This window comes from Myxocyprinus asiaticus, chromosome 14 (assembly GCF_019703515.2).
Source record: "Myxocyprinus asiaticus isolate MX2 ecotype Aquarium Trade chromosome 14, UBuf_Myxa_2, whole genome shotgun sequence".
In the NCBI taxonomy this organism is placed as follows: domain Eukaryota; kingdom Metazoa; phylum Chordata; class Actinopteri; order Cypriniformes; family Catostomidae; genus Myxocyprinus; species Myxocyprinus asiaticus.
The window spans coordinates 46,733,940-46,761,135 of NC_059357.1; the positions used below are offsets into that span (position 1 = coordinate 46,733,940).

Genomic DNA, 27,196 nt, shown 5'->3' on the forward strand with positions numbered 1-27,196 from the left:
AGGCTTGCCAACTCCTGACTCTTAATTAGATTTTGCTGATGTCAATAACCTAGGGGTTCACATACTTTTTCCAAACTACACTGTGAATGTTTGATTGATGTGCTCAATATTTACAAGAACAATACAATAATTTGTGTGATATATGTTAATTATTGTAACTTAGATGAAGAACAAACCAGATTTTAAGACAAATTTACATATAAATGCAGGTAATTCCAAAGGGTTCACATACTTTTATTTGTCACTGTATATAACAATCAGTGGATGTTATTGAATTATGCACTCAGTTCTAATTGCAGAATTCAATAATATCACCTGATAGTTATATAGGCTACTTAATTCAGGTAACATTCCCTTATGCAAATCAACCATACTTTTACTACAGTAACCAATAGTTTAACCATAGTAACCATAAAACTAACCCTGGTTACTACAGTCATGGCTACTATAATGTTATAAAACAATCATTTATTTTTAAGGGTTAAACAAATAGTGTGACAACGATAAATTTATGCTTAACCTTGTGCGACCACGCGTCCACATGCGTGGATGTTGTATTTTGGCTTCACTATAGGCAACACATAATTTAAATGAATAAAAATTGACTGAATACTGTTCACAAGACTCTAGACCGTCATTTAAAGGGTTAACTTCTGCCGCACAGAGTCACGTGACACAATGGCATGCCGTCGATTTCCTTGAAGCACTCCTACGGACGCAGTGCCAACAAAAGTGCCTCTAGTAAGAAATATATTTACGTTTATTCATTGAAACCTGTTTGGTTGTAAAGAGGAGAGTCTCTAGTTTCGTTTGATATGCCGCTTTTAAAATCCATTCATTTTTCAGACGTCAGCACGCTGATAAACATGATGTCCACATATGTGGATACTGGCACCGCATTTCCTCAAAAATAGAAAAAACATGTTAGTTATTATGAATAACTTTTAACTCTAACACATCTGTGAATCATTTCGCTTCATTTTAATATACATTTTGTAATATTTTATTTTGTTATCTCTGTGCAATACGATTCTATTCATTAACAGTAGTTAATGCATTCCTATATATTTACTATGCATTTCACATTGAGAATAAATGGGTTCATCCAAAAGCTGAAAACTTTTGCTTTCAGAGGCTTTATATGGACTTAGGATGAAAATAAAGTGCATTTTGAACTGTTCTGAGACCAGTGAAGACAGACAGCACACTGGAGGTTAAGTCATTCACTAAATAGGGAGCAAGGGAGTGCATAAGTTCAGCTTTTTTGTCCTTTTGGGAGCTTGACAGCCTCTGGTCTCTAAAAAAAACCCTTTTGAGTTCAGTGGAAGAAAGAAAGCCATGCAGATTTGGAACAACATAATCTCCCTGTATAGTATTCATGTTCTTCAGTGCAGTTTAGGGAACATATCCAGGCCTGTCAGGTCACTGAGGACTCATCAAGAACTGAACTAAATGACCACATAATGAACTGCAATCAATGCAGCACAGAACACGAGAAATTCTGATGAAAGTGTACAGAGTGATTGATGGATGCTGTTCTGAAGGATACACTTTCCTTTCCCGCTCAAAACTGCACTGGCTGAACCAGGCTTTGCACTGTATTATGCTAACTATCTATTTCTCTCTGTCTAATTGTGTTTGTCTGTTTATCTATATGCGCAACACTTTTAAAATAAGCACATTTAATTGCTAATTGTGTTTCCATTCTAGTCACTACATAAGTGCTCGTATTGAATATTTCCTTGACTCCTGTGTTTAACTGATTATCCGGGTCACTGATCAAATGTGAGGAGATCAATAATTGAGGGATTACATGCAGCACAGAGCTTTCACAGACACATGAGCTGAAGACATCAGGACATCACACATGAATGAACACACATGAATCTGGAGCTGCTTCAGAGTAATGAAATATAAAGAGATGAAGGTTTCATCATATTCATCTCACACACACACACACACACACACACACACTCATCGAGCATTTGGGTATTAAAATTCAGTGACTTAAAGACAAAAGCAGCACTTTGGTGAGGATTACATCATGTTGATGTTTGCTGTCTCTCCTCCCACTAACAGTATGCTTTTCACTCTATGTGTCTCCTTTGTGTCATAGTGCTGGAGGAGAGCATGATGTTCCCGTTACCCCCCCGAAACACACTCTCTCACACTGAGATGAGATGTCAAGTTACCACATGTTCCAGTGGAAATGTCACAGTGTCAATCTACAGGTCAATATCACACTGTGGGTTTTGCAAAAGAACACGCATGTAAATGCACATGTGTAAAAACACATTTTACCTAAATTGTGAGATTTACCTTTATAATCATCAATCAATTTTTACATTTTGGGGCTGAGACTACATGTTTGTCTAAACCATGTGAGAAGGGGAGTGTGTTTGAAACATGTTTGAAACATACTGTTGCAATTCTGTTTTGAGTTGCTAGTGGCACAGAAATGGCAACTTCAAATATAAATGTTAATGTTAAATGTAAATGATTAAATAATCAGTTAAATATTAAAAAATATATTTTATATTTTAAATTCAATTTTTTAAATCTATGTTTTTATTATGTATTTCAAAATAAATGTAAATAATTTCAGAATATTTATTCAACCATACCTTACTAAAAAATAAATAGTAGCTTATTTAGGTTAATCTCCCATAAATATATTTAGATGTGTGCATAAAAATTAGCACTAAATGTGTTCCTGGATGAGCAATAAGTAATGTATAAATATTTTTTATATTTTACATATTTTTATAAACTTTATATCAAATGTATACTTTTATATTCTATATACGTATAACATATTTACATTTTTATATCTAATTCTATTAAAATAAATATCAACTATAAAACATTTTATAAACTAATAACTTCAAATACAAATGTACAGTATAAGTTAATATTAAATCTAAATTGGGAACTTCATTTCACTAAATAATTAGTGAAATATTTTACAAACTATTTTATATTTTAAAATTCAAATTTTTTATTTTATATCAAAATAAATGTATTTATATATATATATATATATATATATATATATATATATATACTGTATTTAGTAAACCATACCTTACTAAAAAAATAAATAATATAATTTTAAAAGCTTATTTAGGTTAGTCTCCCATAAATGTCTGTCTCTATCTATCTCTCTCTCTCTCTCTCTCTCTCACTCAATATATATATATATATATCTCACATTACTTACTGTATTTAGTAAACCATACCTTACTAAAAAATAAATAATATAATTTTAAAAGCTTATTTAGGTTAATCTCCCATAAATGTCTGTCTCTCTCTCTCTCTCTCTCTCTCTCTCTCAATATATATATACGACTTAGACTTAGGCCCTTCCTCTCTCTGGTTGATGCAGAAAGGCTTATCCATGCCTTTATCACCTCTAGGCTGGATTACTGCAATGCGCTCTTTTCTGGCCTACCAGGAAAAACCATAAACAGGCTTCAGAATATTCAGAACTCTGCTGCTCATGTTCTTACACATACCTCACCATGTCTACACATTACCCCTGTGCTCTCGCAGTTGCACTGGCTTCCCATCCATGCTCGTATTGATTTTAAAACTCTCATTTTAACGTATAAAGCAGTTCATGGTATCTTTGCAGTCTTGTTGTGCCCTACACTCCCTCCCGTTCTCTTTGTTCTGCCAATTCATTTGCACTTCAGCAGCCCTCTTGCAAACTTAAATCTATGAGCTTTCTCTTTCAGAGGCACTAAGCTATTAGAAACTCCCCAACCTTGGAATGTTTTAAGAAGTTACTTAAGACTCATTTATTTAAGGTAGTCTTTTAATATTTATTAATATTAGTTTTATGTGTGGTTGCTGCTGTATGTTAGTAATTTTGTGTTTAGTCTTTTTTAATTTGTTGGTATGGTGGTTGCTGTTGTATGTTATGTGTTTATTCAATCTTGTAGCACTTTGAGTGTAAGAAAAGCGCATTATAAATAAAAGGTATTATATATACATATATATATATACTTTTGTATACTTTATATCAAATTTATACTTTTATATACTTTATATATCATATTTACATTTTATATCTATAAAAAATTCAAATATAAATGTAAAAGTTATTGTTAAATCTAAAACTTACGGAACTTTATTTCACTAAATAATTCGTGATTTTTTGTATATTTAATATTTTAATATTCAAATCTTTTAATCAACATTTTTATATTTTATATCAAAATAAATGTAAATTATTTTAAAATATTATTAAATCATATATATCTAAAATAAATAAATAACATATTTTAAAAATCCTATTTATGTCTGTAGATGTGTGCATAAAATGAGCTCTAATTTGTGTTGCTGGATGAGTTTATGTTCAGTGTGATTGGAAGGTCAGTTAAATGGTGAGGAGTTTCAGGCCTGATGTTGTGTTTCAGATGCATTGTCTAAGACATCATTATCACCTCCTGTCTGAGTCACATGTACTGCTGCACTGTAAACCCTAATGATGTTATTACTGAAAAAAAAAAAAAAGTTGTCTTAATTAAACATTACTTGAAATGTCAAGTTTTGTGCTCAAAACCTCAATTCAATTTTGTAATATTATTTATGTTTTTTGTCGCAAATAGTTTGGTGTGGTGTCACTTTTAGGGTGATTAGGGTGACCCTGTTAAATCTCAGTTCTCCTAATGCATGTGCAACTGAAGTATAGGTGTCTATGCATTTCTGTGGAGAAATACGTATTTAATGACTGACCTTAAATCAGTTATAATCTTCTTTATTTGAGCTATGCTATTGTAAGATCAAAGTCTGAAAAAGTAAAAGCAATCATATTTAAATAGAAAATATGAGTTTAGTCTACTTGCATCTAGTTAACTAAAATAGTTAAGTTCTTTCTATATGATCACCAATTTCAGTGAACTTAACTACACAAGTTTTGGAGACACCATTACTCAATTCAATTGAGGGAACAAGTTTACTCAATCAGTTGAGTAAAGTCCACTTATTAGGGTTTTCAGTGTGTGACCCTCACCCGAGACCCATTACTGCAGTCTCACCTCTGGGGCGATGTAATCGGGCGTTCCGCAGAAGGTGCGCGTCGTCATGCCCTCAAACATGTTCTCCTTACACATGCCGAAGTCTGCGATCTTAATGTGTCCCTCAGAGTCCAACATCACATTATCCAACTTCAAATCTCTGAGTACAAAGACAAAATACACAACATAAATAGTAAATAAATAAATAACGTATTTAATCATGCCCCCCTACCCATATGTGTACCATCAGAGCATTTCAAGTTTGAAGTACCATGTAAATGCATTGTTTTTGTAATGCTGTCTCTGATGAATGGCATTACAGTTGGTGATTCTTTTTTGTGAATCAGTTCAAAAGGTCCATTTCACTGAATCGATTCAAAGCTCTTATTCAGTTATTAATTTGTGTCATCACTCGAAAATGTTAATGGAAGTATCTGTGTGGCATTTTTCATTTAAATAAAATATTGTAAAAATATATATGTAGGTAAATATTGCTTTTTATTACTTTGTATTTTTTCTATTGGTGCATATAAATGAAAATGATTCTATTGTATATCATTCTTCCTTGTATTCATGTAGTTAAAACAAGTGTGTAAAACATGCCTCGATTATTTTCAACACAATTTTTACTGTATTTTACTTGTTACTGTTACTTTTTTTTATAGTAACAGTTACTGTCATGGACGTGTGTTTAGCTGAGTGCTGCGAGTGTGTTGGGTGTGTGTGAGTGGGCAGTGAGGGAGGACAGGGCGACCTCCGCCACACTCAGCCAGCCTTCATCATCAAAGAGCATGATTAATGCAAGCTGAACGCTGCAGCCCCGCAGGGATGTGAACGTGAGCGAGGGCTTGAATACAGACAGTGCTGCAGATAAACAGCCTTTCTTTCTTCTCTATCTTACAGCCTTCTTTCATATAAAGTGACTCATTCATGACATCAGTACTGAATATTTATAATGCACTTCCTGAGCGTTTCAGACCTGCTCATATCTGAGTGATGTTGTTTACTTTGAGGTACATGTTCAAGTAAAATGTGTTTTAAACAACACTTCACACAAATGTGTTCTACACAACACATCTAGCATTGGGTCATGCAATACTAACTAATCATGTTCGTCATATTCAGGTACCTTTCCTCTAGGAGTTACGATACATGTTATGCAAAGCTATCTAAGATAACAGCTAATCATCAGAATAAGTCTCAGTTTCATAAAGTTCCTGGTCATGGAAGTTTATGATGTAATTAACTTGATTCTCATTTCTAAAGGAAAATATCAATGCTTTCAAGAAATCAAAAGAATAGTGTTATTACATTTCTAGCTAAGTGTATGTTAAGTATGGATCGTTTAATGTATGCTGTGCAAGAGAATAAACATATAACCCGACAACATCTTTATAAAGGCGGCTATAGATTATTAAAATTGATGCAAAAAGTAAAGACAGAATCGCAATTCACATGCACATGGCCCTATTTTACTCAGAAATCAAAAGAAACAAATAAGAAATTATATTTTGTATATAGAAAATGACAACAATTTCTTAGGGCCAATAAGATTTTTTACATTTTTACATTATTTTGATGATAGTTATGCATATTTAACCATTAAAGGTGCTGTAAGCGATTTTTTTTCATGGAGAGGTATGCAATACTCCCTGAAAGATATCACTGAAATAAGTGTTGTAAGAAGTCTCCGTGACAAAACTAGACTCTGTAAACAGCAAATAAAAATGTGTCAGCAGTCCACGGACAATGACGCTTTCAACCTGTCAATCAGTTTTCATAGTGTTGTAGTTGCAGCAAATTTCTGAGGCATAATGCATTTTTATGCCATGTTGTTCATAACAGTTATCAGTTTAGGGCGCTGTTTTGCTGCTGCTGTTTTTAATAACCATTTCTGCTCTCAAGAAAGCTCATTTGTTATTTTTGGAGTTTGGCTTTTGAAAAGAGGGGGCGGGACTAATACAACGGCTCAGTCTTGTGGAAGTAGAACGGCTGAAATTGCTTAAAACACCTTTAACTCTCATTTCCGCAACGCAAAAAGATGATCATTATAATATTCTCATTAGCGTAACATGAAAAAAAATTATATATTATTTCAGTTGTAAAATATTTACACTGATGAAGCAAAACACTATGCCTAAAATGCTGTTGGTCCTCTGTGTGCCACCAAAAAAGCACCGACCCGCCAAGGCATGGACTCTGCAAGACCCCTGAAAGTGTCCTGTGTTATCTGGCACCAAGACATTAGCAGCAGATCCTTCAAGTCCTGTAAGTTGTGAGGTGGAGCTGCCATGGATCGGACTTGTTGGTCCAGCACATCCCACAGATGCTCAATTGGATTGAGATCTGGGGAGTTTGGAGGCCAGGACAACACCTTGAACTCTTCATCATGTTCCTCAAACCATTCCCGAACAATGTGTGAGGTGTGGCAGGGTGCATTATCCTGCTGAAAAAGGCCTCTGCCATCAGGAAATACCATGGCTGTTCACGTGATGTAAAAGAAAACAGGACTCATCGGACCAGGCGACCTTCTTCCACTGCTCCAAGGTCCAGTTCCAACACTCGCGTGACCATTGTAGGCACTTTCGATGGTGGAAAGGGGTCATCATGGGCACTCTGACCATTCTATGCATCCCCATACGCAGCAGGGTGCGATGCACTGTGTGCTGTGACACATTCCTCCCGTAACCATCATTAAAATTTTCTGTGACTTGTGCCACATTAGACCTTCTGTCGGTTCGGGCCAGAAGGGATAGCCTTTGTTGCCCTCATGCATCGATGAGCCTTTGGCGCCCAACACACTGTTGCCACCCTGTCGCCGGTTTGTGGTTTGTTCCTCCTCGGACCAAGTCTTGCCATTTCAGAGATGCTCTGACCTAGTCATCTGGCCATAACAACTTGGCTCTTATCAAAGTCACTCAGGTCTTTACTCCTGCACATTTCTCCTGCATTCAACACATTGACTACGAAAACTGATTGTTCGCTTACCATTTAATCTACCCATACCTTGACATGTGGCCTTGTTAGGAGACCACCTGTGAGTGGTCATAATGTTTTGGCCCATCAGTGCTACATCAAAGTAGTACTCCCTTGATACTTCTTTCATTTTTGCTGATTTCAATTTTTTAAAATCATTGTACAACTAATTTTTTAACTGCACTATGATAAAAAATTACTATTTTACAATAATGAGAGTCATCATTGAAAACAACAGAAAAAGTACAGTACAGGTAAAACGTCAGGATGTGTTAAGGTAAAAAATAATTGGGGGTATAATGTGGTTAATTGTCTGGAAAATAATGCCACAATGCAAAACCATTTAATGGTCCTAAATGTAGGCTTAATTTTCTTTATTAAAAATTTAATTTCATATTTATTTGTATTGATTTGGGGTTAAATATGGCTAGGACATTTTCCTGACAGGTAAATTCAATAAATTCAAGATAAAAGACCAATCTAAATGTAGTATGCAAGTAGATGTAAGAATCAATCACAATTCACTATGCAAATATTACTATGAATATTACCCTGTCAGTTAGATTTTGAATACTGAATATTCTATTAAAGTTAGTGAATGGGCCAAAATAAAAAGACCAAGGACCAGATAAATCGCGCAACTCACAGTAAATTTATCCAAAAAACCTAGATTTAATTGCAGAAGTTTAATACTTAGAAGTTTAAAACAGACCTTAACTACAATATTTGAGGAATATCAATACAGTTTTGCCTTGCAGACACTGTACATATAAATATAGTATAATGTTTATTTGTCCTAACCATGAATTTGCTGCAATGACAGAGGTCTTTCTCTGTTCGTTGTACTCTTGTAATGGTAATAATAAAAATGGTCTTTTAATAGCGATGTCTTGATGCCAGCGTCAGTTCTAATTGGCTCAGTTCTCTAGTAATCTCATTTGACTGAGTCAAGAGTCACATCTGCTCCAATTAGGAGTGTTCTCCAGATGGTGACTCATTGACATATGTAACAATGACACAACTATATCTTTAAGACCTCTTGTGCTCTTCAATTCTGTGTAAAACAATAAGTATGAAGTATTTAAAAGCTAAAGTAAATATAATAATCCACCCACCTGTAGATAATTCCCTTCCTATGGAGAAAAAACAGTCCTACAGCGATTTCAGCAGCATAGAATCTGTCAACACAACACAGTTTAGATAATTCAGCATCACACATGTAAAAAGACTCAAATAAGCAATATGAACCACATTAGAGTGAGTAAATGATGACAGAATTTAGATTTTTGGGTGAACTGTGTGTTGGAATTCTAGCTACAGTACAAACTGTTAAACTGTTGAATCAAAAAACTTTGTATAAAGGAAAATCATTTCTTAATACTCAGACTTATATCCAAGTCCTAACATGATCTCATTGGAGTAAAATGCAGGGGAGAACAAATGCGTCTTTGCATGAAGCTTTGATTGTTCCATTAAAACATTTTCATTTAGTTTCTTATGGACAATTGATCAGAGAAATGATGTCGTTTGAGCTCAGACATTCTCTGCTCGCACAGATGTATATTACAATAACAGCATGAATACATCTATTTCAGTTTCTGCTCTTTTATTCTAAGGGCTTTTATGAGCGCAAGCCCTCATATGTTTTCTTGGCTCCGTTTTTTGCAGAGCCATTCATAAGCTGAAGCTGTGTTTTGATGAAGCTAATGTTTCTCTGTTATGATGATAACAAGAAATAAGAACACGCTGAAAGTCTTTTATACATTTAGTACTTGTCAAATCCTTTTCCATCAGTGTAGAAAAGACTGTCACCCTGCACACACACACACACACACATTCAATCTATTTGGAAAGAATCAAAATGTTAAATTAGTTAAATTAGTCTATTTTGTTTGACAAATGGATCACCAGATCCTCTTATTTTCTCTCTTGATACTGGGCATCCCAACTACACTCCTCTGGTTTGCATTCCTCCTCAGAAGTAGGTCATTTAGGGTATCTTGGAGGGGAGGGGAGGGGAGTCCAAGTCACATCAAATAACTATGGGGGTATCCCAAGGTTCAGTGCTGGGCCCTCTCCTCTTCTCGATATATAGAATATTGCAGACACCTGGATTTTTCTACCACTGCTTTGCTAACAACAAGCAACTCTACTTTTCATTCCAGCCTGACAATACCACAGGAGCTTCAAGGATTTCAGCCTGCCAAGTAGATATCTTTACCTGGATGAAATACCACCAACTCAACCCATTGAAAAGTTCCTCGTCTTCCCAGCCATCTCATTAATGCATCACAACATCACAGGTTAGCTATATTTTATCAACAATAACAGAACTTCACAGACTACAAAGGACAGACTGCACGGTTATGCAGATTTGTATTATACATCACACTTTCAGAAAAACATTGTAAAATAATACCTTTAAGGGTACAACAGTTTATCACTGGAAGAGTACCCTCATCCCACTGTACAGGTCATAAGGTGCTAGTATGTATCCTTAAGGATAGATAATGTACAAATATATTTTCAACTGACATGTACAGAGGACAGTGGGTGTACCTATGAGGGTACTGCCCCAGTGACAAGCTTATGTACCCCTAAAGGTACAGTTTTTGCAATTATTTTTTGCCAGTGCATCAGAAAGATCAGACTCCTTTGTCCAAGCTCTTGGTTATCTCTAGACTGGACTACTGCAATGCTTTTCTGGCTGGCCTTCCTGCGTACACTTTCAGGCTAATGATCCAGAAAACGGTGGAGCATTTGGTCTTGAATAGGACACCTCTCTTTATCTCATTTCATTTGCTGCCAGTTGTTGCCTGCACCAAGTTTAAGACACGTTTGTTTATAGAGCAGCCACTTGTTTTTTACCCACCTACTTTCACTGACTTTCACAAATCTATGTTCCCTCCAGAAATCTGTGGTCAGTGAGGGTGAGGCACCTAACTGTACCAACATGACAAGGCACAAAATAATTTTCCCAAACTTTCACTATGCCTCCATGGTGGAATGATCTTCCCAACTCTATCACAACTGCTCAGTTCCTGTGTACCTTTAAAAAAGGCTTAAAGGCACAACTGTTCATGAGCATTTAATTCACAACAGTTAACGTATGTCCTCTAAAAACAAAAAATAAAGCTCTCATAATTTTCTGACCAATTTTGAAACTCTGTATTGCAGCACTTCTCATGTTACAGTCTTCCTAGAAGCGTTTATGTTGTTTGCATTCCTCATTTGAAGTCACTTTGGATACAAGTGTCTGTTAAGTGAATTAATATAAATGTAATGTCTTCATCATCAGTCTGGTGGAAGGACTTACACGGCTTGTGGCTCCTTAAACTTGCCCACATGCTGGATGTGGTACATCAGGTCTCCTCCGTTAATGTACTCCATTACAAAGTAGAGGCGATCCTGAGAAAAGACAAAAGAGATCAATAACAGAGCCATTGTAGACACTTACACCCCTGTATTCAGTACTGAATCAATCCAAACATAGAAGAGACAGCACACAGAGTGACATTTTGATACCCACATGAGGTGTCAGGTGATAAAGGAGGAATGAGCTTTGACCTTTCTTTCTTCTTTCTCGGATTAAAACTTAACTAAGTAACTCTACATTTTATGAGTACTCTCATAACTCAGAATAAGAGATGGCTTAGATTAAAACTTCTACTTCAAATGAAAGCCAAGAAGCATTCTTGAATGTTTCTTATACCTCTGATACCTCATTCCATCAGTTAGTATTAATTTTTCAGTGTAACAACCACTGGCTAGCCAATCCAGTAGGTTACCCATAATCCCCTGATTTGAATAACCAAAGAAATGTCTGACAAATAATCTCCTGCTGATTCAGCAGGAGATTATTTGAAAGATCTTAAAACAGCATCAATTTCTATGCTGATCCAAGCTGGTTTATGCTGGTCTGGTGATATTTTTGCTGCAAGCCACCTGCATTTTCCACATCTAAATTTGAAAGCTGACCTTACACACATCCAGTGGACTAACTGCAAAATATTGGTCACATTTTACAGAAACTCTTTTTAAAATTTTACAGAAATTTTACAGATTTCATAAAAAGATTCCAATAATTCATAAAATATTGAATATGTTTTAATATAATATTGAATATATTTCACTAATATATACAGTGCATTCAGAAAGTATTCAGACCCCTTGATTATTCACATTTTGTTGTTGCAGCCTTATGCTAAAATGCTTTAAATATTTTTTTTTCACATCAATCTACACACCATATCCCATAATGACAAAGCAAAAACCAGATTTTTTTATAACTTTGCAAATTCATTAAAAAGAAAAAACTGAAATATCACATTGACATACTGTAAGTATTCAGACTCTTAACTCAGTCAAGTCAAGTGGGTTTTTATTGTCATTCCTCTATATAGCTTATATACATTGGAACGAAATGTCATTACTCCAGGACCATGGTGCAGCACAGTACAGGATGCAAGCCTACATAAAGTGCAATACACAAGAGTTCAGGACAATAAATACACAGAACAGAACAATAGATACATAGGACAATAAATACACAGGGCAATAAATACACAGAATTGAGCTATAGACTGTAAACTATTTTGTAGCGTAGCAGCATATGTATAGCATAATTATATGTATGTGTATATTTAGGTATAGCAAAAGTATAGCATAAATGAGTTCCATAATAATAAGTGACTGATGCAGCTTTATAAAGTGCAGGTGTGCAATGTTTTTGAGTCATACTGGGTTAGGTGTTTGACTAGGCCAGGTGAGCATTGGGAGGCAGCAGGGTGTTGAGTAATCTGACTGCCTCAGGGAAGAAACTGTTGCAGAGTCTGCTGGTGGTGGCACAGATGCTCCTGTACCTTCTGCCAGATGACAGGAGGGTGAAGAGTCCATGAGAGGGGTGAGAGGGGTCGTCCACAATACTGGTGGCTTTGCAGAAGCAGCAGTTTTTGTATATGGTGTCGATGGTGGGTAGAGAGTCTCCGATGATCTTTTCAGCTGTTCTCACAATTCGCTGTAGTGTCTTGCGGTCAGAGGCTGTGCAGTTCCCGTACCACACGGTGAGACAGCTGGTCAGGACGCTCTCTATCGTCCCTCTGTAGAAGGTGGTGAGGATGGGAAGGGGGAAGTTTGGCTTTCTTCAGCCTCCACAGGAAGTGGAGGTGCTGCTGGGCCTTCCTGGCTAGGCAGGTGGTGTTGAGAGTCCAGAAGAGGTCCTCCATCATATACACACCAAGAAACCTGGAGCTTTTGACTCTCTCCACAGTTGATCCGTTGATGTGCATTGGTGAGTGGTCTGCTTGGGTTCTCCTGAAGTCAACAATCATCTCTTGTGTCAACAATCATCTCTTGTGTCAACAATCATCTCTTGTGTTGAATGCTGAACTGAAGTCTATGAACTGAAGTGGTAAACTCTCTGGATAGGTAGTATGGCCGGCACTTCACAGTCATAAACTCCACCAGCGACGAACAGTAGCTTGAGACCACAACAGCATTCCTGCACCATTCGTTGTCTGTGTAAACACACAGACCACTGCTGCGAGTCTAACCAGACAGTGCTGCTATCCTGTCAGTGCGATGTGCGGTTAGCCCGGCTAGCTGAAAGGCTGCTTCCGGAGTGCTGTCGTTGAGCCATGTTTCTGTAAAAATGAGAACACAGCAGTCCCTGACTTCACACTGGGTAGTTAGCTGTAGTTTAAGTAAGTCCATTTTATTGTCGAGGGAGCGAACATTGGAGAGGAGAATGGATGGTAGAGCCAGGTGCCTAGGGTTAGCCTTTAGCCTAGTACGGATGCCGGCTCACTTACCGCACTTCCGCTGCCTCACACTCCATTTCCGGCGCACTCTATCCCAGCCTGCGGCATCAGGCAATACCGCGGTCCCAGGGCCTGGTTTGCGTAGCAGCCCGAGGTCGTGTAGCTTTTCCCGTAGTCCATCGTTTATTCCTCCTGAATTTTGTTTTCCAATGTTCAGCAAAAGTTGGGGACGATAGACATGTTCACCAGTGCTTCCGATGCCCATCTCTAATAAAAAGTTTCCAAATTGGTGTAGACTACACGTAACATGCACCATATTTGTGGACCTGAAGTGGCCACTGCGTGCTACCAGTACATAGTTGAAGCACCTTTGGCAGCGATTACAGTCTCAAATCTTTATGGGTATGATGCGACAAGCTTTGCACACCTGTATTTGGGGATTTTCTGCCATTCTTCTCTGCAGATCCTCTCAAGCTCTGTCAGGTTGGATGGGGACCGTCGGTGGACAGCCATTTTCAGGTCTCTCTAGAGTTGTTCAATTGGGTTCAAGTCTGGGCTGGGCGGCCAGCTCTAGGAAGAGTTCTGGTTGTCCCAAACTTCTTCCATTTAAGAATTATGGAGGCTACTGTGCTCTTGGGAACCTTGAATGCAGCCAAAAACATTTGTAGCCTTCCCCAGATCTGTGCCTTGACACAATCCAGTCTCTGAGCTCTGCAGGCAGTTCCTTTGACCTCATGGCTTGGTTTTTTGCTCTGAAATGAATTTTCAGCTCTGAGACATTATATAGGCAGGTATGTGCCTTTCCAAATCATGTCCAGTAAATTGAATTTGCCACAGGTGGACTCCAATCAAAGTGTAGAAACATCTCAAAGATGATCCAGAGAAATGGAATGCACCTGAACTAAATTTCAAGTGTCATAGCAAAGGGTCTGAATACTTATGTCAATGTGATATTTCCTTTTTTTTTTGTTATCAAAGTTATCAAACATCTGTTTTTAGCGTTGTCATTATGGGGTATGGAGTGTATATTGATGAGATTTTTTTTAAAGCAATTTAGCATAAGGCTGCAACATAAAATGTGAAAAAAATTAAGGGGTCTGAATACTTTCTGAATGCACTGTATATATATATATATATATATACTGAACACTGATGAGCCAAGACATTATGACCACCTGCTTAATATGCTGTTGGTCCTACGCATGGCACCAAAATAGCACCGACCCACCGAGGCATGGACTCTACAAGATCCCTGAAGGTGTTCTGTGGTATCTTGCACCAAGATATTAGCAGCAGATCTTTCAAGTCCTGTAAGTTGTAAGGTGGAGTCGCCGTGGATTGGACTTATTGGTCCAGCCCATCCCACAGATGCTCAATTGGACTGAGATCTGGGGAATTTTAAGGCCAGGGCAACACCTTGAACTCTTCATTATGTTCCTCAAACCATTCCTGAACAATGTGTGCAGTGTGGCAGGGTGCATTATCCTGCTGAAAAAGGCCACTGCCATCAGGGAATGCCATTGCCATGAAGGGGTGTATCTGGTCTGCAACGATGTTTAGGTAGGTGGCACATCTCAAATTGATGTCCACATGAATGGCCGGACCCTGGGTTTTTCCAGCAGAACATTGCCCAGAGCATCACACTCCCTCCACCGGCTTGCCGTCTTCCCACAGTGCATCCTGGTGCCATCACTTCCCCAGGTAAACTTGCTTCCCCAGGGACTCATCGGACCAGGCGACCTTCTTCCACTGCTCCAAAGTCCAGTTCCGATGTTCACATGACCATTGTAGGGGCTTTCGATGGTGGACAGGGGCCATCATGGGCATTCTGACAGGTCTGTGGCTACGCAGCCCCATACACAGCAAGGTGCGATGCACTGTGTGTTGTGACACATTCCTCCTGTAACCATCATTAAAATTTTCTGTGACTTGTGCCACAGTAGACCTTATGTCGGTTTGGACCAGACGGGATAGCATTCTTTGCCCTGGCACATCGATGAGCTTTGGGCGGCCAACATCCTGTCACCGGTTTGTGGTTTGTTTCTCCTCTGACCACTGTCGGCAGGTACTCACCACTGCTGACCAGGAGCACCCCACAAGCCTTGGCATTTCAGAGATGCTCTGACCCAGTTGTCTAGCCAAATCAATTTGGCCCTTGTCAAAGTCGCTCAGGTCTTTAGTCTAGCCCATTTCTCCTGCATTCAACATGTTGTCTAAGAGAACTGATTGTTCGCTTACCATTTAATCTACCCAGACCTTGACATGTGGCCTTGTTAGGAGATGATCAACGTTATTCACTTCACCTGTCATAATGTTTTGACTTATCTGTGTATATTTTAATCTTGTATTTGAAAACCTGTGATTCAGGCTCTGTTTGCTCTATGTCCCTGGTAAAAGTGTTAGTTCCTTCCACTAGATGGCAGCAAGTACTAGGAAAAAGAAATTTTCCTCTATCACCTTCCATCACAATCTACAGATCTGAAATGCAGGTGGCGCTCTAATGCAGCTGATCACTCGCCATGTCTATTTTGTGATTCCACGCACCTTCGCAGCTGTTTAGCTAAATACACTGCTTGGCCAAAAAAAAAAATCACATTCTCTAATTTTTAGTTGGACCGCCTTTTGCTTGGATTATGGTGCACATTCGTCATGGCATTGTTTCGACAACCTTATGCAATGTCACAACATTTATTTCCATCCAGAGTTAAATTAATTTTTGGCCGAGATCTTGTATTGACGATGGGAGAGTCGAACCACTCTGTAAATCCTTCTCCAGCACATCCCAGTGTATTTCAATCGGGTTAAGTTAAGGAATCTGTGGTGGCCAATTCATGTGTGAAAATGATTCCTCATGCTCCCTGAACCACTCTTTCACAATTTGAGCCTAATAAATTTTAGCATTGTCATCCTGGAATATGCCCGTGCAGTCAGGGAAGAAAAAAATCCATTGATGGGATAACCTGGTCATTCAGTACATTCAGGTAGTCAGCTGACTTCATTTTATTGCTGCATAATGTTGTTGAGCCTAGACCTGACCAATTGAAGCAACCCCAGATCATAACACTGCCTCCAGAGGCTTCAGACCACATGACCTTTTTCCATTACTCCACAGTCCAATCTTTAAGCTCCCTAGCAAATTGAAGTTGTTTTTTTCTGATTAGCCTCACAAACAAAAGTGACTAAAGTGACTAGAAGCTTAATCTAGGTTTCGTTATAAAGCTGAGACCCTCAGCTTTGCGATGTTTAAAATTTCCTCATCGGTAGTTGAGAACACATTGTGCCTATGATATATTATGCGTTTTCTTCTGGACATCAGCGATATAACATTGGATTATTTTGAAGAAAACAGCCTAAGATAATAGCATATATAGAGTTTGTGGCTACTTGAGGCTTACAGAAGCAGTGATCAGAGCAGACGTGAGACATTTGTCTTTGTTGTCTTACAGAGAACAAAATAATTCCTGAATGAGAGCTGAGCTAAGATTTTTAAAATCTTTTATATTCATATATGTATTCCTACATCACCACCATAGGATGGCGCTTATTTGCGACTATTCAGATTCTAAGCTTTCAAATGGCACAACATATGACTCTTTAGGTACCAGGGGCTTTTAAATTTTAAACGTTAACCTGTTGGTGGGTTTGCCGAGGTATGCAGGGCTGAAGAGGTTAAGAGGCCTGGCGAAAACACCAGCATCACCCCAGGTCTTTTCAGCAGGGCTGTGGTTCACCTTAGTAAGACACAAGTTGCATTGAAGATGCATCATAACTAGTGCTGGTGGAGTCATTGTGATTGGAGAGTTAAATGCGAGTGAACATGATGGCTGGTTTACTGTCTGCAAGCTTATGAACATTTAGTAAGGGCATGCTGGGATCTGTTGCATTATTCATCAGAAGGGTGCCCATACTGAGAGTGTCCTGCTGTGACTCCTGGAGGAGCTTCCCTAATATGACTTATGACAACCACCAAACACTCACTCTAGATACTCATTATTTGAAGATGACCAGCAAAAATATTTCTGTTTACTGGTATTGTAACATCAAACATAAACGGGCAACACAAGAGCCCCAAAGGAAAAACAGACAGAAGATATAAAAAGATATTATTCTGCCACAGTCCTCTTCTTTCTCACCACAGTCTGGAAGCATGAATGCAGTTGGGTGAGAAACGGTGGCTTTTCTCTCTGGGCCAGCACTCTCTTCTCCACCATTGTGCACTCAACATCATCATCCTGGATCACAACATCCTTCTTCAGGATTTTAATAGCATATAGTTCCTCAGTGGACTTCATCTCCGCCAACATCACCTGTATGACAGAAGAAAAAAACACTGGGGAATAACCTGAGAGGAAACACATGAAAACAGATGGTGTCACTAATGGGCAAAGTTAAGTTATTATTCATTTGGCAGATGCTTATCCGATGAGACAGTGGTGATTGGGGGGTGCCTAATCTTAGCTATAGGTTTTCCCAAAGTCACAAGCTCCAATCTGATCGGGTAGATTTATGTAATTAAATAAGTGTCTTTATCAGTCTTTATCAAAGAAAAAGTTCTTCTCAGAAGAACATTTAATATCAATTTAATCTCACTGTTTGGAGAAACTGAATTTGAAATCTTTTTTCTTTCGATGGGTTGTTAACAAGGTACCAGACTGCTACACTATAAGCACTACAATGAAGGAGTAGTTGTTGGATTTGTCAAAACTTTGTGAACTTTGCCTCATCTTTGAAGTATATTGAAATGTGTGACTGACCTTCCCAAAACTGCCTTTGCCTAGAAGAGTCAGAAAATGGAAGTCATTGAGTCGGACTCTGTCCATGTTTCCAGATGGAAAACTGAAGCGCCGGTGATCAGAGGGTGTGATGACCTTCTTCCCTGGGCCAAGCCGAGCTTTCTACAGGAGTGATTGAGAGCGATCAGTCAGCAATATACACAAAAGCTTCTGCAAACTCACAAACATAAATCTCTGGCTCTAAAATGTGTTCTCCACAATATGGCACTTCTTAAAATTGTGCAGCAACATGGTTCGGCCTGTGTTAAAATGATGTGTGCTGGGCTTGAAGGATGTTCACAAACAGCTGCTGGAGAGACAAATGAAGAATAAATGAGACATAAAAACAAATAATGCAATCGTTGTCAATGGTACATGTACATCACTTTATAGTGCTTCAGTTCCTGCACACCCTGTTTTCATTTGGCACATCCAGAGCCTAATTTCTGGCTACACCACTGGTGTCTAATATCAGGTCTGTGTGTGCAATTCCACAATCCTCACTTCCAAAAACACCCATAGACTTACCAATGACAGTATATCAGCAGTAGGCTCATTAAGAATAAAACATTTAAATATAAAAAAAAAAAAGAAGAAACTATGAACGATTTAATGTCGTTGCCTGTCCATTTAAAAATCCATTTAAAAAGTAACCGTAATCTGATTACAAGTATTTCAAAATTGTATTTTATCTAATTACAAGTATTTGATATTTGGAATCAGATTACGTAATCCAGATTACATGCAATCCCTTACTACCCAGCACTGCTGATAGTCATGGGTTCTGGTCCTGAGGAATCTAGGAAACAATCGCATTTACTCCGTGACATGGGTTCGGGTCCCATGGAAACAAGGAAGCAATCATAATATAATGGCATAATGTTGATTACCACAAAAATGTATTTCTTATTCATTTTAATTCTTAATTAATACCTCCTATTTACGTGTTGTATCGATAACATTGGATCGTTGGTCATTGGATCGATGTATCAATCCAGATCAATGGATCGTTACACTCCTAGTGTTGACCCTTTTCTTAAAAAGGCAAAAATCGAAGTTACAGTGAGTCACTTACAATGGAAGTGAATGGGGCCAATTTTTAGAGGGTTTAAACAGAAATTTTAAGCTTATAATTTTATAAAAACACTTCTGTTAAACCCATGTATTATTTGAGCTGTAAAGTTGTTTAAATTGTCATTTTTACAGTTGTTTTAGGGTTTGTTGACATTACATCGTCATGGTAACGGAGTTGTAAAACTGAATATAACTTTCCACAGAAAAGGTTAGTAAGTGATTTTATCACACTAAAATCATGTTAATAAGCATATCGTTTGTCTTGTGGCTATAATTTTAAAACAGTGAGGATTTTAATGTTTTCTGATTGGCCCCATTGAATTCTATTGTAAGTGACTCACTGTTAACCAAATTTTTTTTTTTAAGAAAATGAGAGTCAAGTCAAAAAATGTTGTGGTAATTAACATTATGCCACAAATGCTGTTGATTGAGCTTAACTTGTATTGAATCTGGAAAATTCCTTTAATGTGTCCAACACAAAATATTAATTATATGGTGATTATATAGAGTGATACATAAAGTAATAGAATATTTACGAGTTCCTTCTTTGGCTTAAAAATCCTTAAAATTAAGATTTTAAGTACTACTAACTTAAACGATCAAGTACAGAACTGAGGTTGTGGGGAATAAAGCATGTTTGTTTGGTCAAGAGTATTGGGGTATTTAATTAGTTGTTATTAAGAATTCATGGAGATTTGAGCTCTTTTTAGTATTACTGATGTTGTTTTACTGTAATTAGTTGTTTCGTGTACAGTCACCATTAGGTTGATTAGCGTTCCCTTTGTGAAGTTGGATCCTGTTTAATACATGTAATTTTGTCTTGCACATGTGATTGTGCGTAGCTGAAAGGCAGCTTTATCTGCACTTCTTTGGGGAATCAATTGTTTAATGACTGACCTCAGTCATTATTTTCTTTTGAGCCAATTAAATTAGGTAGAAACAATAATAGGCTATTAACGATTATTTGAAACAATGTGCTATTATTTCTTAAATCTTATTCGTGTGACATACCATTTTAAGTAAGAAAAGTTGATAACATTTGTAAAGTTGATACAACTGATACATATGGATATCTACTGTAACAAAGGTTTTCTAGTTATGCTGACATAAAATGACCATAAGTTCAATTTACTTAAATAGTGAAAATGCTTCATATACAACACAATTTTTTTCAGTGTACTTTTATGGTGCTTTTTGTCCTTTTTGGAGCAGTCGTGGTTGCTACAAACTGTCATTGTATGAGCTGTTTGAAATTTGGCAGAACTATTTCTGTAACAGTATGGACCCATTGGTTTGGTGCATGATGTTGTTTTGTATATAGCGTCTGTGTCTAGCTGTTTGGTGTTCAGTTTTGTGAGAGTCTTCATGTCTCAACACTCGACAGTGATAATGAGGGGTTATCACCCTTCCTAAAACCTGCAATTACACCTCCAACATCTTTAACACAATCACGCTTTGTACGGCACTCTCTACTGAAACAGTCTACTCTATTTTGTAGTTTAGTTGTTATAGTTATAGCATCTAGAGCACTAATGCACTCTTTTTCTTTCTACTTTTATAGCAGTTTTTCCACATTCTGTCTGAGAGTGCTAATTGTAGCTCATTGTTGTGGTCAGAGATGTGATAGGCTAGGTCACACTATTCCCAATGTCTCTCTCTCTCTCTCTCTCTCTCTCTCTCTATATATATATATATATATACAGTGCATTCAGAATGTATTCAGACCCCTTCATTTTTTTCACATTTTGTTATGTTGCAGCCTTATGCTAAAATGCTTTAAAAAAAAAAAAAAAAATTTTTTGATAACTTTGCAAATATATTAAAAATAAAAAAAAAACTGAAATATCACACTGACAGTATTAAGACCCTTAACTCAGTACTTAGTTGAAGCACCTTTGGCAGCGATTACAGCCTCAAATCTTTTTGGGTATGATGTGACAAAGCTTTGCACAGCTGGATTTGGGGGTTTCCTGCCATTCTTCTCTGCAGATCCTCTCAAGCTCTGTCAGGTTGGATGGGGACCGTCGGTGGACAGCCATTTACAGGTCTCTCCAGAGATAATACTTTAATTTATTGCCAAACAACATAGTTGTCTGGAATTTTTCCCAGTGAGCTCACAACAATAATAACATACAATAAAGAAAAAAAAGAAAAAAAAAAACAGAAAAAAAAAAAACCAGAGTGCATGGATGTTCGATTGGGTTCAAGTCCGGGATCTGGCTGGGCCACTCAAGCACATTCACAGAGTTGTCCCTAAGCCACTCTTGTGTTGTTTTGGCTGTGTGCTTAGGGTCATTGTCCTGTTGGAAGGTGAACCTTCGGCCCAGTCTGAAGTCCTGATTGCTCTTGACAAGGTTTTCATTAAGGATATCTCTGTATTTTGCTGCATTCAGCTTACCTTCAACCCTGACCAGTCCCCCAGTCCCTGCCACTGAAAAATACCCCCACAGCATGATGCTTCCACCACCATGCTTCACCGCTGGGATGGTATTGCGCAGGTGATGAGCGGTGCCTGGTTTCCTCCAGACATGACGATTGGAACTGAGGCCAAACAGTTCAATCTTCATTTCATCAGACCAGAAAATCTAGTTTCTCACAGTCTGAGAGTCCTTTAGGTGCTTTTTTATGTGTCTTGCACTGAGAAGAGGCTTCCGTCTGGCCACTCTGCCATAAAGCCCAGATCTGTGGAATGTTGCAGTGATGGTTGTCCTTCTGCAAGTTTCTCCCATCTCCACACATGATCTCTGGAGCTCAACCAGAGTGACCATCAAGCTCTTGGTCACTTCTCTTACAACGCCCTTCTCCCCCGATTGCTCAGTTTGGCCGGGCTGCCAGCTCTAGGAAGAGTCCTAGTTGTTCCAAACTTCTTCCATTTAAGAATTATGGAGGCCACTGTGCTGTTGGGAACCTTCAATGCAGCAGAAATGTTTTGTAGCCTTCCCAGATCTGTGCCTCAACACAATCCTGTCTCTGAGCTCTACAGGAAGTTCCTTTGACCTCATGGCTTGGTTTTTGCTCTGATATGCATTTTCAGCTGTGAGATCTTATATAGATAGGTGTGTGCCTTTCCAAATCATGTCCATTCAATTGAATTTGCCACCAAAGTGTAGAAACATCTCAAAGATGATCCAGAGAAATGGAATGCACCTGAGCTAAATTTCAAGTGTCATGGCAAAGGGTCTGAATACTTATGTCAATTTCCCGCACTCAGTCTGCTCAAATCATAATTAAATGCAGCTCGTTTCTCTTTTACATGGGTAAATAAACACTTGACAGCATAAAAAGCTTGAGAAAAACATGCATCAGTCCAAACACAACAGCAAGTGTTATCTGAAGTTGTGAAGCACATCTTACATTTTCTGGCATCTTCTCTTGACTGACATCCAGTTTTCCCAAAGGAAAACTTTAGAAACAGCGATATTTAAAGGGCTCAAATACTGGAAAGTGCAGATTTATGGGCTTTTATTAACATGTCAATTCACACTGGATTAACTTTACAGGCCATTTTGTAGTAGGTAAAACACAATGTAATTTTTACCGGTGTGTGAACATGCAGTCCGTAAAAAGTCAGGGAAAATTACTGACATGACCGATTTGCACGAGATTAAAATTACTGAGAAGCTCTGGTAATTATTACATTACCCCATGTCCCCTTATAAAAATAATCCCATCTGAATAGGTTTATGGGATTTTTTTTAGATTTGTGATCATGATGTCAAAGCATATTTTCTCTCTAAAAGAGATGTCTTTCATCCATAAATACAATGAAAGTGAAACAATCTTTTAAATATTAGAGTTTAAAGTAGGTTTAAAATACACTCCTTTATATTTTTATTTCTTTATTTAATGTAATTTATACTTCATAATAACAGTGTATGTTTGAATATCTTCAATAAAAATTAACAATAGTATCATTACAGTGATCGTGCTGATTAAAAACAGCTGCGCTTGAATGCGCAAGCTTGTTATCATGTCGCAGGTGATTGAGGAAAAAGTGTCCCAATGTTTAGTGGATGAACACCCTTGCCAGTGCCTGAATTAGAGTTCACAATATACTGATTCACAGATAGGGAGCAGGGGAGCTGATTGAGACACCCTGTAAAATACATACTGACACTGCAGTGCACTGCATCATTGGTCCATCAAAATAAAAGCTCCAAGTTAAGGTGAAGTAAATACGACGAAATAAAATAATAATAGTAATTCAGCATCATATAGTAATAATAATAATCAAATTAACTCTACAATAATAAATCATATTCATCAGGGTTCCAAAATATGAGTGAAGTTGTAGTTTTTGCACACACTGTTCATTCACAAAAATGTTTTGTAAAAATATTTGTAGGTAAACATTGCCTTTTTATTACTGTATTGTTGTACTGGTGCATACGAGTTACATTTATTTTTCCCCTTTTTCTCCCAGTTTGGAATGCCCAATTCCCAATGTGCTTTTAAGTCCTCGTGGTCGCGTAGTGATTCGCCTCAGTCTGGGTGGCGGAGGACGAATCCCAGTTGCCTCCCATCTAGGACCATCAACCCGTGCATCTTATCACTTGGCATGTTGAGTGTGTTGCCACGGAGACGTAGCACGTGTGGAGGCTTCACGCCATCCACCGCGGCAACCACACTCAACTCACCATGCGCTCCACCGAGAACGAACCACATTATAGTGACCACAAGGAGTTTACCCCATGTGACTCTACCCTCCCTAGCAACCGGGCCAATTTGGTTGCTTAGGAGACCTGGCTGGAGTCACTCAGCATGAACTCCAGTGGTGGTAGCCAGCATCTTTTACCACTGAGCTACCCAGGCCCCATATTTATTATATTATAAAATAAATACCATTCTTCCTCAGTTTTATTAATGAAAAACTAGACTTTTAGGCTGTTAGGAAGAATAAAAAAAGTCGTCAACAGCCTGAAAAATATCAAGATATATTTTGAGACATATTGCCCCGCCCCAGGGGCCACCAGTTGTACATTTGCTTGAGGCTTTGTAAATCATAACCCTACCCCTGAAACCAAGTTTGTACAATCACAGTATATTGGCTTTGTCAAACCAATATAACAATTGTTTTGTCCTCAGCATGAACTGTGTCCACTTCTGTAGCTGGAGAACTTTAGTCCGTTTGGTGCACTGGAGAATTCAGGTGTGTTAACATTATGCTGAAGAAGAAAAGACTGCTGAATAAACCCAGTGAACCAAATACTGCACTCTATAAAGGATTATATGGCCAATTCCAAATGATCTGAACCTATCTAATGCCACATTTGGTGGAATTACAGCATACTGCCTTAAACATCTACAAACAGTCAAGAACAGTGGTGGATGATGGGTCATTGTCTGGATATACACCGATCAGCCACAACATTAAAACCACCTGTCTAATATTGTGTAGGTTCCCCAAAGCAGTGCCAACCTGCATCTCAGAATAGCATTCTGAGATGATATTCTTCTCACCACAATTGTACAGAGCGGTTATCTGAGTTACCGTAGACTTTGTCATTTCGAACCAGTCTGGCCATTCTCTGTTGACCTCTCTCATCAACAAGGCATTTCCATCCACAAAACTGCCCCTCACTGGATGTTTTTTGTTTTTGTGCGTGAAAATCCCAGGAGATCAGCAGTTACAGAAATACTCAAACCAGCCCATCTGGCACCAACAATCATCCATTTGATTATCTACTCAGCCAATTGTGTGGCAGCAGTGCAGTGCATAATATCATTCAAATACGGGTCAGGAGCTTCAGTTAATGTTAACATCAACCATCAGAATGGGGAAAACATTTTAATCTCAGTGATTTGGCATGATTGCTTGTGCCAGAAACAAAACAAACAAAAAAAAAAACATCCAGTGAGGGGCAGTTCTGTGGATGGAAATACCTTGTTGATGAGAGCGGTCAACAGAGAATGGCCAGACTGGTTCAAACTGACAAAGTCTACGATAACCCAGATAACCGCTCTGTACAATTGTGGTGAGAAGAATATAATCTCAGAATGCTATTCTGAGATGCGGGTTGGTGCTGTTTTGGCGGCACGAGGGGGACCTACACAATATTAGGCAGCTGGTTTTAATGTTGTGGCTGATTGGTGTTTAGTGTACTTTCAGTTCCCTTGACAATATATGTAGGATATTTTTTTTTGCTGAATACAGAACTATTGACAATTAAAAAGTGATTTAGAATTATGAAATCATTTTCACACAAACAAGTTTAAGGATGCAAAATGGAAAATTCATTAGCATGACAATCTTAGAGAAACTGTAAAAATACTCAGATCTGTGATCATGTGCTGCCCCCTACTGGAGCTTTCATGTAAGTGAGCTTCATGCAAACCCAAACACTGGTGCACTCCAGAACATTAACAGTGTGTTAATACATTAATTTGTCATTCATTCAGGATGCACATGAAGGCATGCTCAGAGTCAACCTTCTATAATCATCTATAAAAGGTTAACACAGACCACAAACAGCCAAAAGATCATTACTGTTCCTTTAGCTTCTGTGCTCTGCTTATTTACTAACAACTGCAGTGCTCACGGGTTTGTATAATAGCAATAAAAAATGTGTCTGTGTGTGTGTGTGTGTGTGTATCTGTGCGTATGTGTGTGTGTGTCTGTGCGCATGTGTAAAAAAAGTGGCAAAGTGTATGTGAAGTAAACAGAAACCTGAAAGAAGTTTGATTGCATCTTTGTTAGTAAATCTGATTTCTTTGTAATGACCTGAGCCACACAAATAATCAGAGAGAGTGAATAATATTCTATGGTGAACAGAAGACAGATACAGGCGTCTACCTTCAGGAGGTGGAAATTGAGCTGACAGGCCTATAAGAGGAAGAGAAACTGCAATGTCAGTCAGGTAAAGTGGATATAGGAAAAGACAGGGAAGACTCTTCAGTTTGCTGTGGTTAGATGCAGAAGTGCAAGAAATATACATAACAAAACAAAGAGAGTCGAGGATCAGCCAGTGATAAAACTAACACACAGCCATACTGCCCTGCAGAGGCAAAACACTGTTACTACACATTTTGTCAAAATTGATTTATTAGTGAAATCCGATGATCTGTACAGTGATAGACAGGTTTGATTCAACTATACTCAGATTCAGAGAAAACAGTGTGAAAATTGCAGTAAATACAAAATCAACAATACAACCAATTAAATTCGAAGACATTTTTCTCTAGTTCAGTGTTGGTGTAGTTACTGTGTTTTGTCTTTGTAGGGCAGCATAGACACAAGGCTTCACAAACTAGTAACACAAATAGTAAAAGGCGACAAATCCTAGAAGGTAGACTGTCCATATTTGTGTAATAGTTGGATTTCTGCTTATGCTGGTGGTATTTGAAAACAGGCAATTATGAACATACATGTCATTTTTATTTGTATAGCGCTTTTCCCAGTACACATCGTTTCAAAGCAGCGTTATAGAAAATGATGCTGTACTGTCTGTAATAGAGTCCTCATTGTGCTGTTTAAATGAATAACGTGATTGAAAATAATGCTATAAAAACTATTTGTCTTTATGCCCCCTGTGAGCAATCCAAAGGCGACTGTGGCAAGGAACCCAAAAATCCATAAGATGTTAGTTAATGGAGA

At 38.0% G+C, this 27,196-nt stretch overlaps 1 protein-coding gene across 3 annotated transcripts in view; it reads right to left on the minus strand.

Annotated features, from left to right (window-relative positions):
• LOC127452151 (protein kinase C alpha type-like) overlaps positions 1 to 27,196 on the minus strand; it is a 264,644-nt gene that overhangs the window by 37,757 nt on the left and 199,691 nt on the right. For 2 of the 3 annotated variants that reach the window (XM_051717413.1, XM_051717415.1), the window contains 6 exons: positions 26,396 to 26,425; positions 18,511 to 18,651; positions 17,890 to 18,063; positions 11,314 to 11,405; positions 9,113 to 9,175; positions 5,043 to 5,181 (listed from right to left, as the gene is read on the minus strand). In XM_051717413.1, the coding sequence (XP_051573373.1) occupies positions 5,043 to 5,181; positions 9,113 to 9,175; positions 11,314 to 11,405; positions 17,890 to 18,063; positions 18,511 to 18,651; positions 26,396 to 26,425 (639 nt within the window). The remainder of the gene's footprint in view (positions 1 to 5,042; positions 5,182 to 9,112; positions 9,176 to 11,313; positions 11,406 to 17,889; positions 18,064 to 18,510; positions 18,652 to 26,395; positions 26,426 to 27,196) is intronic. The other variant, XM_051717414.1, reaches the window with a different exon arrangement.